The 12,296-nt window shown below is 37.0% G+C and overlaps 1 protein-coding gene across 3 annotated transcripts in view; it reads left to right on the forward strand.

Moving 5' to 3' along the window:
• The window catches only part of prom1b (prominin 1 b), a 33,892-nt gene that overhangs the window by 6,219 nt on the left and 15,377 nt on the right, over nucleotides 1-12,296 (forward strand). For all 3 annotated transcript variants that reach the window (XR_001414883.2, XM_088008811.1, XM_088008813.1), the window contains exons 2-5: nucleotides 6,956-7,017; nucleotides 8,729-8,755; nucleotides 8,835-9,040; nucleotides 12,095-12,215. Coding sequence is in view for 2 of the 3 variants with exons in the window: in XM_088008811.1 (XP_087864937.1) it covers nucleotides 6,956-7,017; nucleotides 8,729-8,755; nucleotides 8,835-9,040; nucleotides 12,095-12,215 (416 nt within the window). In the remaining variant the exon portion in view is untranslated. The remainder of the gene's footprint in view (nucleotides 1-6,955; nucleotides 7,018-8,728; nucleotides 8,756-8,834; nucleotides 9,041-12,094; nucleotides 12,216-12,296) is intronic.

The following is a 12,296-nucleotide window of genomic DNA, read 5'->3' on the forward strand; positions in this document are numbered from 1 at the left end:
AATTTGGTTTTAATGCCTTGAAGTAGCTCAGGGATACTGTAGGCCAGTGGTGCCCAAAGTCAGTCCTCCAGGGCCGGGACCGTGCATGTTTTAGTTCTCTCCCTGGTGGTGAGCACAAGTAAAGTGATGAGTATTATCCATCCATCCATCCATCCATCCATCCATCCATCCATCCATCCATCCATCCATCCATCCATCCATCCATCCATCCATCCATCCATCCATCCATCCATCCATCCATCCATTCATCCTGAGCTCTGTCAGGATGGATGAATTTACAATCTACGAATTTATCTGCCAAAAAATTCACAGTGAACTTTAGTATTTAGACAAGAAACAATAACTGTGGAAAATTGTGTCAAGTTTTGATATGAAATATGGAATAGAGATGGTCTCTGCTACTTATACAGGAAGTGAATGAATTTTGGGTGCATTTGTTTCGTCATACCATAAAACACAGGAAAAGCTTAAAACAAAGTCAAACTGATGTTAAGAGCAATGAAAGTCAAGTCAATACAAAACCAAGAAAAAGAAGCATGCTAGGAGTTCTTCAAAACTATTCTCTTTGTTCTCGTTTCACACCTAAATATAAAATAAATATTTGTGAAGGTTTATTTTACAACGAGGAGGCATTTCAGCCTCTTTCTCTTAGAGGCGAATCGGTTTCTTATCTCTTAGATGCACACAGGCTGGATTAGGGGATTAGCATCCACTGGGCTAATGCTAACAGTGGGCTGATACACCACTGTTACAGATGGCACAATGACACTCACACACACACACACACACACACACACACACACATGGCTGGGCACACAGAAAGTGGGTCATATGCTGGTGTTTGTTCGTTTCACTTAATTACTGTGATTAGTTGTGGACATGTTGCTTATAAGGAAGCACTTAAAAAGTTGACAAAGTTTACTGTTCAAACTTGTTGAACAAAGTGGAGGACTTCTTATATAATGAGCTTGTTTGCCTCTTTGCTGCTGATACATGTAGTTAGTTTTTGGTCTTTTGAAATTTCATCTGCACATAAAGTCAATGAATTAGTTATTTCTGAATAAGCATCCGGGAATACATTACTCATTACGTTGGTTTTGCTTCAGCTCACAGTGGGTGTTGGAAATGTACTTTCCTCCCACAACCTGAAAATGTTCTAGCTCACAATGTCGTCTGCTGGTAAAACAAATCATAAAATGTCAGTGTCAATTAACTCAAGAAAAAATATAGCTGAGGTTTTTTTTTCAATCTCATCCTAATTCAGCATCCCGTTAAGATTGTATCTCTGGCAGAAATTGGACGGCATGTCTGGATTTTAGAGCCACATTTTCATCTCCACATGCAAACCGAGCCAGGCACATTAAGTAGTTGACTTTGTAAGCATTTAGTGATGGTAGAAAGGAATGATTTCCTGATCATTGACAAGCTTAGTTGTGCAGTTAAACAAACAGAAAACATAACATTACAGGGGTAAAATAAGGAAAAATAATAAAAAACTTGTAAAATAAGACCATAATTACATATTTTCCAGTTAGTAATAATTAAAATCAGCTCTAAACATGTTGGTTTTTAGCCTTGATTTAAAGGAGCTCAGTGCTTCAGCTGTTGTGTAGTTTTCTGGATATTTGTTCCAGATTTGTGGTGCATAGAAGCTGAATGCTGCTTCTCCATGTTTGGTTCTGGTTCTGATGCAGATCAGAACCAGAAGACCTGAGAGGTCTGGAAGGTCGATACAGCAACAACAGCTCTTTAACGTATTGTGATGCTAGACCGTTCAGTGATTTATAAAATAACAGCAACATTTTAAAGTCTATTCTCTGAGCTACAGGGAGCCAGTGGAAGGACTTTAGAACTATTATCATGAAAACTATTCAGAAGTGCCAGGGTCAGGATGAGCAGCCATCTGCCTGGGGATGCAGAGAGCAGGAGGGGGGGAAAAACAGCAGGACTAGTCCATCTGTACTTTTTTATAGGAAAGAAAAAATAAAAATATTCAGAGTTAATGGCAGCAGTCGCTCCATCAAAGAACAAGAACACAAGAGCCCTGGGCCAGCAATACCTTTATTAGAAATAAGAGCAAATAAAATTAACAAAATTAAAGACAGCAACAGCTCTAACATTAAGCTAATAAAAGAAACAGAGCCAAGGGCACTTTCTCTTTAGAAAAAAAGTGTTTGATCAAGTTAATGGCGGTAAAAGATAATGGCTCTATCCACAGAAGGGACAAAAACACAGGACTGCAAGCAGTTTCTTTGAGAAACGGGAACAAATAATCTACATGAGAGAATTGGTCTCCAAATGTCAACATTTAGAACCGAGGCAGCTAAATACAGAACCACTGGGCCAGGGGTTCTTTCTGTAATGATTGAAAACCAGGAGTATGCTTTGTTAATGGCAGCAACAGCTACATCCAGCAGGGCAGAAAAAGCCAGAGATGAGTACTGAGCCAGTGGTATTTTCTGCTAGAAAGAATATGAAAGAATGTAGACATTTATGTGCTAATAGTGGAGAAACAACTTACTGTTCCAGGAAAGCTGTTTGCCTTCATCAGTGGCCATGCTAACTAGCATTAGCATTCATGGCAGGCTATGTAGTGGTGAACCAGCTGCAGTATGACAGAGAACAAGAGGGAGAGGGTGAGCATGAGAGTGATTGGCAGCACTAAGACCCTCCTCCTGGCTCTGATTGGTTGTTTCTGAAGTTAGTACTGGGAGCCCTGGGAAGAGGCAGAGGAGCTCAATTTTTTTTCCCCCAGATTATCTGTCTTATATTATACTGTCAAATATGTCAATAACTTTTTTTTTCCCTAAAAGTTACCTGAAGCAGCTTTAACTTACTACTGGTCTTTAACTTCGTTCCGCTGGAGCTACAATACAAGAAAAACCAGTTGGATAATTTACTCGTAGACTATGAACGATGTTTAGCTGTTAATTCATTGCTTTCAGAACCATTTTTGTTGCTACATGAAGCAGAGTGATGTTACTGCAGTTTACATATGGACGCTGAGGTTGCATCAGGCTTCGTCCACACCTCCCAGTAATCTCTCCAAGCGGGTCAGAGTTGAGGATTGTGTTGTGCCTATTTTTACACTTTGCAGTAAGAAGGTTTTAGGTTCTGATTTACATATTAAAGCTGTCTGCGCTTTTTTATTATAAGATAACGCTGGATATTGATAAAATAGTGAAATACGGCATCCATAAAGAAGGGCAGTGGGCAGATTTTGTGTGAAAACCTGCAGTCAGCTGCTCTGCGGTCAGTACACGAGTTCCTGCTCCGTTCAGACCTTCCAGGTCTGATTCTGGTGGTTGTTTGTCCCTTTCTTCTCCCTTCCATTACAGTAGTTACCTCTTATAAGGGGTCACTGAACTAAGCTGTCTAAGCTTTACTGCCCTCAGTGGCTTACACTAGCTAAGCAGCTGAGCAACAACAGGTGGCACCGGCACAATTCAGGTATGCTCACATGCTCATATCTGCAGAGTAAGCCGCAGCGTTTTCCCCCTGCGGTGCCTGCCATGTTCTCTGCAGCGGCATAAATTTCTAACGCACACCAACACAGGACCCAAAGAATAGCTAGAAAAAAAAAATCTGTTTTCACAATGAAGAGTGGATGGAGCTGAGAGGATTAACCAGATGGTGCCCGAAATATCCAAAATCACTGTTGCTTTTCCTTAAACTCACATGAAAGGCTTATTAGGACAAGATTAAATGTATCGAGGAGAGTTTACAGCCTCTATGAAGCTGATCTAAGATGCTAAAACATTATTTAGAGACGCTCTGATTAGTCTGGCCACAGCCAATACTGGTTAGTGGTTCTTTGATGGAGGTTGTACACTGTAAAATGCAAGAAATGGAGTTTACTTTAAAAAAAATTATGCAAACTCGTCGACTAAAAAAAATGTCAAGTATTTAAAACTTAAAAATGTTAGCATGTGCACACCATACAGCTTAGGTTTATACAATTTGACTAACTTGATCATTTTGAGTAAGTTGTAATGACATAATAGTACATAAAACATAACTACTGTAAAACATAATTAACATAATTGTTAATTATGTTAAATATATGTTGCATATATTTTAGTCCTTAACTAAAATATATTTGCATATATTAATAATTTTTAGGTTAATTTACCTGAATAATATGCACAATTTTAGTTAGCGTAACTTAATGAAGCTGAGTATACTGTAGTTATGACACCCAAATCTTTACGAAGTTTTGGAGTCTGCTTTTTCACTTTAAACATCTTTTAATTTAATTTTTGTGACAAATAAAAAATGGTTTAATTAGTCACTGTCAGTGATGAAACAATGTATTGTGGGATACCTTGTTGGCCAATCAAATACTGAACTTCTTTTGCATGGACTCAACTTAAATAGATTAAGTTATCAAGCTTTTTTTTCCCCAAAAGTTCACTCCACTTGTTTCAGATGAGTACAAAAACAAGAATTAAGTTATAGTCACTTGAAATCTTTTATTAAGCAGAATGTTTTGTTTTTAATCTAACAGAAAATGAAGGAGTTATTATGAAGAATTATTTATATTTATGCACAGATGATTCCTAAACTTCATTTGATGTTTTCTGAGCAGAAACAAGTGCCTCAAGGTTCAGGAGTTTGGTTGGTGTGTTTACAACCTTGAAATGGTGGGAATTCTCAGCTTTGATGAGTTTGGAGAAAAGGAAAAATAAACTATTTTCTCAATCACAGATCAGCACCAGTTAAGACATGATTGTCAGATATGGATCTGTTGCCATTTGGTTGATGTAGCTCTGGTATTTTTCAAAGGTGCAACATTTTCCCACATTTTAGCTGTAAACCGTTTACAAGTCAATAAAATTATTAGAACAGAATTTTTAAAACCAGATCTGTGATGAACATCTGGAGAGAACAAAATACTGAAAGGCTAAAATCAGATGCCTATAGATCGAATAATTGTGTGTTTTTTTCACTCTGCATGAATAAATGTGCAACATTTTTGGGACTTAATGGTTGAAGTTTCAAAGAGATGACTGATTCTGATGTCTAAGGATGGATGAATCTGTTTGTAAGCTAAGAAAGGTGTAAATGTTTGGGTCAGGTAAGAATAGGCCGTTGCTAAGCATCCCTGGGGTTAATCTGGGCCGCTTTTCTGTCCTCTGATGGTGAGTCTAGTGTGACAGCTGTGTCAGTGTTCACATGATAAACTGGCCTCCATCTGCTTGTTCTGTTTGTTTACACCTTCTGCGTTATTTTTTATGGTGTAAAATAATTTAATCACCTAAATAATTTACTGTGTTTCTGTTCAGGACTGCACTTTTACAAATATATTTAAGAGATCTGATCATTTAATTAAGCTTGACATTGACATCTAATGTAAACATAAAACATTTAATTGGTTTCTTGAGACTTGAATGTTTTATGTAAATAAATTATATCATAGACAACCTTAGGGGACAAAAGTCAGTTTTCAAAGGGTGACTTGAACAATTAAGGGGAGAAAAAAATACTCAAACCGCCATATGAAAAATTAACTCCTTCTTAAAACCATAAATTATCTATGACCAATCACATTTCTTGGCTTAGTCTGGAACAAACTTTCAGAAAACTGCAAAACAGCTGAAACACTGAGTTCCTTTAAATCAAGGCAACACTCCATTTGTAGTGGTAGTGGTTTCCTGGTGGTAGAATTGCATGTCTGCTGAGCTCATTATAGGAGCTACTACTCAGTGAAATGCTGGTAAAAAAAAAACCCATTGAAGGGTTAGTAGAGTGCTGTGGTGGCACAGGAGCAAAGCACGACCCACATGTTGAGGCCTTAGTCCTTGTGGCGGTGGTCACAGGTTTGATTCCTGGCCTGGTGGCATTTGCCTCTCTCTCATTACCCTGTTTTTTGTCAAACTACTTTAAAATAAAGGCCGCTAGAGCCAACAAATCCTTTTAAAAAAAAGGGGGTTAATAGAGGAGTGATCTGATGACTTCCTGAAGGTTGAGTTTCAGAAAGAGCAGGAGTTTTAAAGAGACAAAGACCCAGTTTCAAGGTATTCAATTACAAAGTCAATTTTCTTTTTATTCATATTTGATATATATCCTAGATCTGAATGAATGAAATATTCTCATTGAATACTTTGTTCTGTGTAAGTTGAATGTGCTGACAACAAAATCACACAAAAATCATCAATGGAAATCAAATTTATTAACCAATGGAGGCCTGGATTTGGAGCCACACACAAAATTAAAGTGAAATGTTCCCTTTATTTTTTTGAGCAGTATATATATATATATATATATATATATATATATATATATATATATATATATATATATATATATATATATATATATATATATATATATATATATATATATATTTTTTTTTTTTTTTTCTGCTAAATGTAACAGTTACTTGATTTTGCTATGAAATGGAACAATGTGCCTGGAAACAATAATACCCCCCTCTAAAAAAAATATAAAAAGAGGAAATCAACATAAAAAGTGAATCTTTTCAGATCATCAACAAACATCCGCCACTTTTTCAATCGTCTGGCAGATGTACTGTGAGCAGATGTCCTAATTGGCGCGTATGTGTGAAGGAATCAGTTTACCTGCTGAGTAACAGAGCAGGTGAGTCAACGTTCAGCAGGTAGGCTTAGCGTAGGCTGACCTATATACGGTAAACACACGGACAGCTGGAGCCAGCTGGAGTCCCGCTTCAAGCGGCTCTCAGTAAACACACAGCTGTTTGGTGGAAGAGGAAACACCGTCACAATACTGTCCTCGGATATTAAAAAAACTGATTCCATGTAATCCGTCCTGTCTGTTTGTAAGCAGATAAATGGATTTTTTTCCCACTTCAGCTTCATTTCTTGTCCCAAACCGTAAGCGGTGCTGTCTCTGAATCAGTGTTCATTCTTTTCATAACACTGTCTGCACATTCAAAGCATTTACATAAAGAAATTGTGTTTTTTCTTTCTTTCAGATCTTATTGTTAGCATCATTCAGCAAAATATGGGAGGAATTAAAGTAGAAGAATGGAGAAAGGTATGTTGGCTTTAAAGAGTTTCAAACAGTAAGAAGAACTTCATTTTTCTCCATTTAAAGCTTTGTGAATGAGGGTTTTACAGTGGGATGTAAAAGACATTGAAAGAAAAAAAGAAGGGTAAATTTCCACCAAAAACCCCCAGAAATTTTGAGATTCATTAGAGAATTGTTTTAGACAAAGAGAAGAACTTTCTGATCTTCAAAAGTTGAAAATTTGCACACAAAAAAAAAATCTGAAAATTGAGATTAATCCCAGAAATTTCTGACTGTGTAAAGGCAAAAAAAAAATGCTTGAAAAAACTCAGAAATTTTTAGATTAATCATTGACATTTCTGAGTTTCAAAAGTAGAAAAATCTTTACTTTGGAAACTCAGAAATTTTCAAGTATCTTCTAATTTATTTCTGAGCTTAATCTCGAAACATCCAAGTTTTCTTGAGGGCATTCCAACTCCTTCTACAATAGCCCAAATATGATTTCCTCTTATTTTGCCATCTGTTGAGTCTCTTGAACCATTTTAAGGTAGTCTTGGCTGATTGTCCTCAAGATTTTTCAGAAAGCCTTCCTAATTTTATTTTTTTAGATTTTGGCTACTTTTCTCTGGATTTTTTTTTAAATAAAATCTTTGTGTCTTATAATGTCAGCATAGAATGCAGGCTAAAAACCTAGAGAAACGGATATAAGTGAATACAGCATACAGACTGAGAAGAGAGAGCATTAATGAGAAGCTATGTTTCCATTAGAGTTGAGTTAAAATAGTGCAATTTGACATTTCGAAAATAAATTTACTTAATGGAAAAACAAAAACTCATTTTTCAATATAAAGTTTTGACGCTAAGATGAGGTCTTTCTTTGGCTGTATCAAAATTAGTATATTTCACTAAACTGTAATAGAAAACGTTTTATTTTCATCACACGAGTCACATGATCACTAGCCAGATGATACTACTGCTGGAAACAGCAAAGAAGATGACAGGAAGTAGTTGGAGGACGATTGCATGTCATGATTATTCATAACATATTGCATGAACAAACTTAGTCATGGGTGATTTTACTTGCTTTTCTTGTTTAAAGGAAATACCACAATTGGAAAATTTTGTTTTTTCAACTTTAATGGAATACAGACAGAGTTTTGTACACATTTGTAACAAAAACACAGCTAGAGAAACAACCAGGGAACTTCAGAGATTCACATCTCAGCTGGGAAAATGTGTTGAAAGGACAGCCGTCAGGTGTGCACTTTACATAAGTCTAGTCTTTTATGGAAGAGTTGATATGGCTCAATCAAAGTTCAGCCCTAAATCCCTTTGGAAAACAGTGGGAGGACATGCAAATTGCTGTTCATGGATACGCTCCCTCAAATCCAATGCAGTATCAGCTGGGCAGAGTCCGATCTCATGAAATCCCATGAAAATAAAAAAGTTGCAAAAATTTCCAGTGAGTAGAAAGACTTCTGCAAATCGGAGCTTCAACTAACGACATCTAATAAACCATTTGCAGATTTGCAGAAAGCCTGGCTAGATTTTCATCACTTTGCAAGAAAACAACAATAAAAACATCAGCGATAACATGGAACTACAAAAGTTTCTACAAAAACTATCTTTAAGATCATCATCTGAATTTGCTTCAGTAACAATATTTGCTGTGACTCTCATCCTGTTTTATGTTTCTGTTGTTCCTCCTGAACCTCTGTCCACGATGTCGCTCCCCCAGCCAGAAAACGTTGTCCTGTTGCTACAGGTAAACCCTTTTGCTCCTCAGATTTCACCCTAAGCCTCACTCTGACCGTGCTCTGATGAACCATCTTGTCCCTCTGCAGTGGATCCACTATGAGTCAGGATTCCTGATCTGCGCCGTCTTTGGAGTTGTGTTCGTGGTCCTCACGCCGATCATTGCCACCTGCTTCTGCATGTGTCGATGCTGCGACAACTGCGGCGGTGAGATGCATCAGAGGCAGAGGAAGAACGCAGACTGTCACCGAGGATTCTTCACCGCCTCACTCATCGCCACCACCATCTTCATCATGTGAGTGCTCCTTCTCTCTTCGGCTGTCATCAGGTGGTTAGTTCACCTCTTCATGAGGTTTAGTTAAGAGGAAGAGCTTTTAAGCGTGGAACAGTCTTGTCACATTAAGACCACCAACTTCAGTTTATTTTATTGGAATTTACTCTGACAGACCAACACAAAGCAGTGCATGCAGTGGTTGAGAAATGATTCATGGTTTTTAAAGTCTTTTTACAACCCAGAAAAGTGTAGATGTACATTTGTGTTCAGTTTCTTTAGCAAAGAAATCATAGAACAATCTTCCTCTGCTGTTACAATGGCTAGACTTTAAGTTAAGTCTGTTTGTGTTGCACATTTCAGCAACAAGGCAGTTCAAAGTGCTTTACACCATAAAAACATAGGACAGTAACAAATTATGAAATAAGCAAAAACATTACATTTTATCAAATGCCATCATCAAAATCATCAAGCAAGTACACATCAAGCTGGAACATTAGGCCTTTAGTCCTGCAAATGTTCTTCAGGTGACAGAAGGCTGACTTTGAAACTGTCTTTATATGGCTCTGAAGCCCATCACTAAGCCCAGATATCAGACCAGATTGTCAGTTTTTAGCTGTAATAACTGAAGCTGTGTACTGACTCTAGATTGTTTCTCCTTGGATCCAAAGATAATAACTTCAGTTTAGTTTCAGACATTTGTCTCTTCCAGTTTTGGACATCTGGAAGATGAAACCTTTGCAAAGTTTTCATTGAAGAAAAGCTCAAACTGTTTTGGTGTTTCTTAATTGAACCTTGTCTGGGGAATTCTAGCGCATCAATATGTTTTTAAGTAAACCATTTTATTGTAGCTTCTAACTGGTGAATGTCTGCTCACAGTCATTATTCTGCTAAAAATAAAATCTGCATTCAAGTTTTTTGCAGCCCCTAAGATGTTTTCGTCCAGAAACATCTGACCATTTTTCACGATTGGTCAGATGTGTTGTAGGATTTTGTAGGAATCACTGATTCCTACAAAATAATGACAATATTTAAAATAAACTAACTGATTGCATAAATATTCACCTTCTTTAAAGTTAGTATCTCCAGTGATTTTAGCATAAGTATTAGTATTCCTGACAGCGTGAAGACTAAAGAACACTCCAACCAATTAGAGGAGAGGTTGTTTAAAAGTATAAGTCAGGGGATGGATACAAAGCATATTTTAGGTACTGAACATCACTGGAATTGAGTTAAATTAATCATCAACACATGGAAGGAATATGACTCATATGTAAATCTGCCTACATTAAACCATCCTCACATGAACCATAGAATTGCGCAAGTTGAAATTTTGAAAATAAATTTGCTTAATGGAAACACGTCAATTTCGAAAAAACTCACATTTTTACATTACGATGATGTGGTTTTTCAGCCGTATTGAAATAGATCCTTTTTGTAGAAATGCAACGAAAACATTTTTTTTACATCATAAAAGTCACCACTGCTGAAAACAATGAAGAAGACAACAGGAAGTAGTAATAGGATGATGGTTTGCTTTTGTATTTTCAGACAATCTGCAGCTCTCACAGCATCACAGTTCATAAAAAGTTGTGTGTCATTCTAACGTGTTTAATCCATAATCATAATTTCCCCAACACACTGCATACGTAGTCGGGTTTGTTGCTCCAATGCCTGAATAAGATTCCAACGTCTCCTCTGATTGGCTGATAGATGATGAGCACTAGCGCCACGGCTAAATTATGATTATGTATCATGTAACTGTTTGCATCCATCGCCGCCATGATTTTTAAAGACTTCCCGCATGAACTAGCTTATTCACTTGTGATTTTAACTTCATTTCTTATTTAATGGAAACACCACGTTTGTGAAATTGTGGGTTTTTTCCCTCCAACATTAGCAGAATGTAGACAAAGATTTGTGATGGAAACACAGCTAGTGATGCAGAGCAGAGCGCCAACCTGTAACTGTAAATGTGACATTTGTTCACCTGACCTGTGCACAGGAACAGGATCTGCAGGAGTTGCTATGTGTTACTGATATGACTGACTGACTACAGAGGTCCTCCATCTGAATGAGGCCTTTCATATCACAAACACGCTCATGTTCATACAGAAAGCCTGAGAGGGCATTTGTTCTCTCATGAACTTTTTTCTCAGTTATTTTTTGGCCTTACTCCATCACACCACTCAATACTGTTCATTCAGTATTGTAGAAATAAAGTAAAGTTTGCTCTGGAATCATGTGGGTAAAATAATAAGGATTTTGGAAAAATGTTTACTTTTCTAGAGTTGGTTTAAAATTGTACATGTAGATTATTTTGTTAGCTTTTGATGGACAGACAAAACATCCCGAGAAGGATGGAATATTCTAATAGAGTGACAGAGAAACTAAAAAATCTGACTTTGGAAAAGGTGGAAATGTTTTGATGAAAAATACCCTGAAATCCTGCTTTGTGCATGTGCAAATCTTGAATGAAGTTAACGTTCTTATGTGCTTTTTCAATGAAGAACAAGCAAAAAAAAAAAAATAATTTCATTTATTGTAGTATCAGACCGCAAAGTAGGTTTTAATTGCAAGTGATTTAATTTTGATCTGAAATAAAAAAAAAACAATTGACAAAAATCGAAGCAGAGAAGAAGGACAGAATCAACGTCAGCTCTGTAGGTTTTTTTTTTTTTTTTTTTTTTTTTTTTTTTACATGTGTACCATAAAAATATTAGGAGTCGATTTCAGCCCTAAAAATTAAGACTTTTAAATTCTGACCAGTCTATCAGATTCCGTCCAGGAAACTCGAAATTGCAAATAAGTGATAAAACACAAACAAAGCAAAACAAAAACTGCACAGCTGCAACAACAATGTTGGAGTTTAACAGCACAAAAATGAACACTGGAAATTCCAAATTTTATTGTGCTGATGTTTCTTACAGAGCTTTTTTGTTTTCAAGAAATGAACGTTCTGACATTTCAAAGATAATTGGTTTGCTTGATGCAGCAGGATTTCAGTTGGAGTTGGTGTTTTGCAGCGATGCTGCCTCCTGCTGGTTGTCTGACCCTGTCTCTATCTGTACGTTTCAGTCTGGGAGTTCTCGTTGCCTATGCAGCCAACCACAACATCAGCACTCAGATCAAAAGCACCCGAAGACTCATAAACACCAACATGAGGGACTTGAAGACATTCGCTAACAACACCCCAGCGGTATCCTCTATCTCTATCTCTCTCTCTCTCTCTTGCTCACACACACACACACACACGCACACACACCCACATGCACGCACA

Source organism: Poecilia mexicana, unplaced genomic scaffold (genome assembly GCF_051168715.1).
Source record: "Poecilia mexicana isolate PSO_F unplaced genomic scaffold, ASM5116871v1 scaffold_2, whole genome shotgun sequence".
NCBI lineage: Eukaryota > Metazoa > Chordata > Actinopteri > Cyprinodontiformes > Poeciliidae > Poecilia > Poecilia mexicana.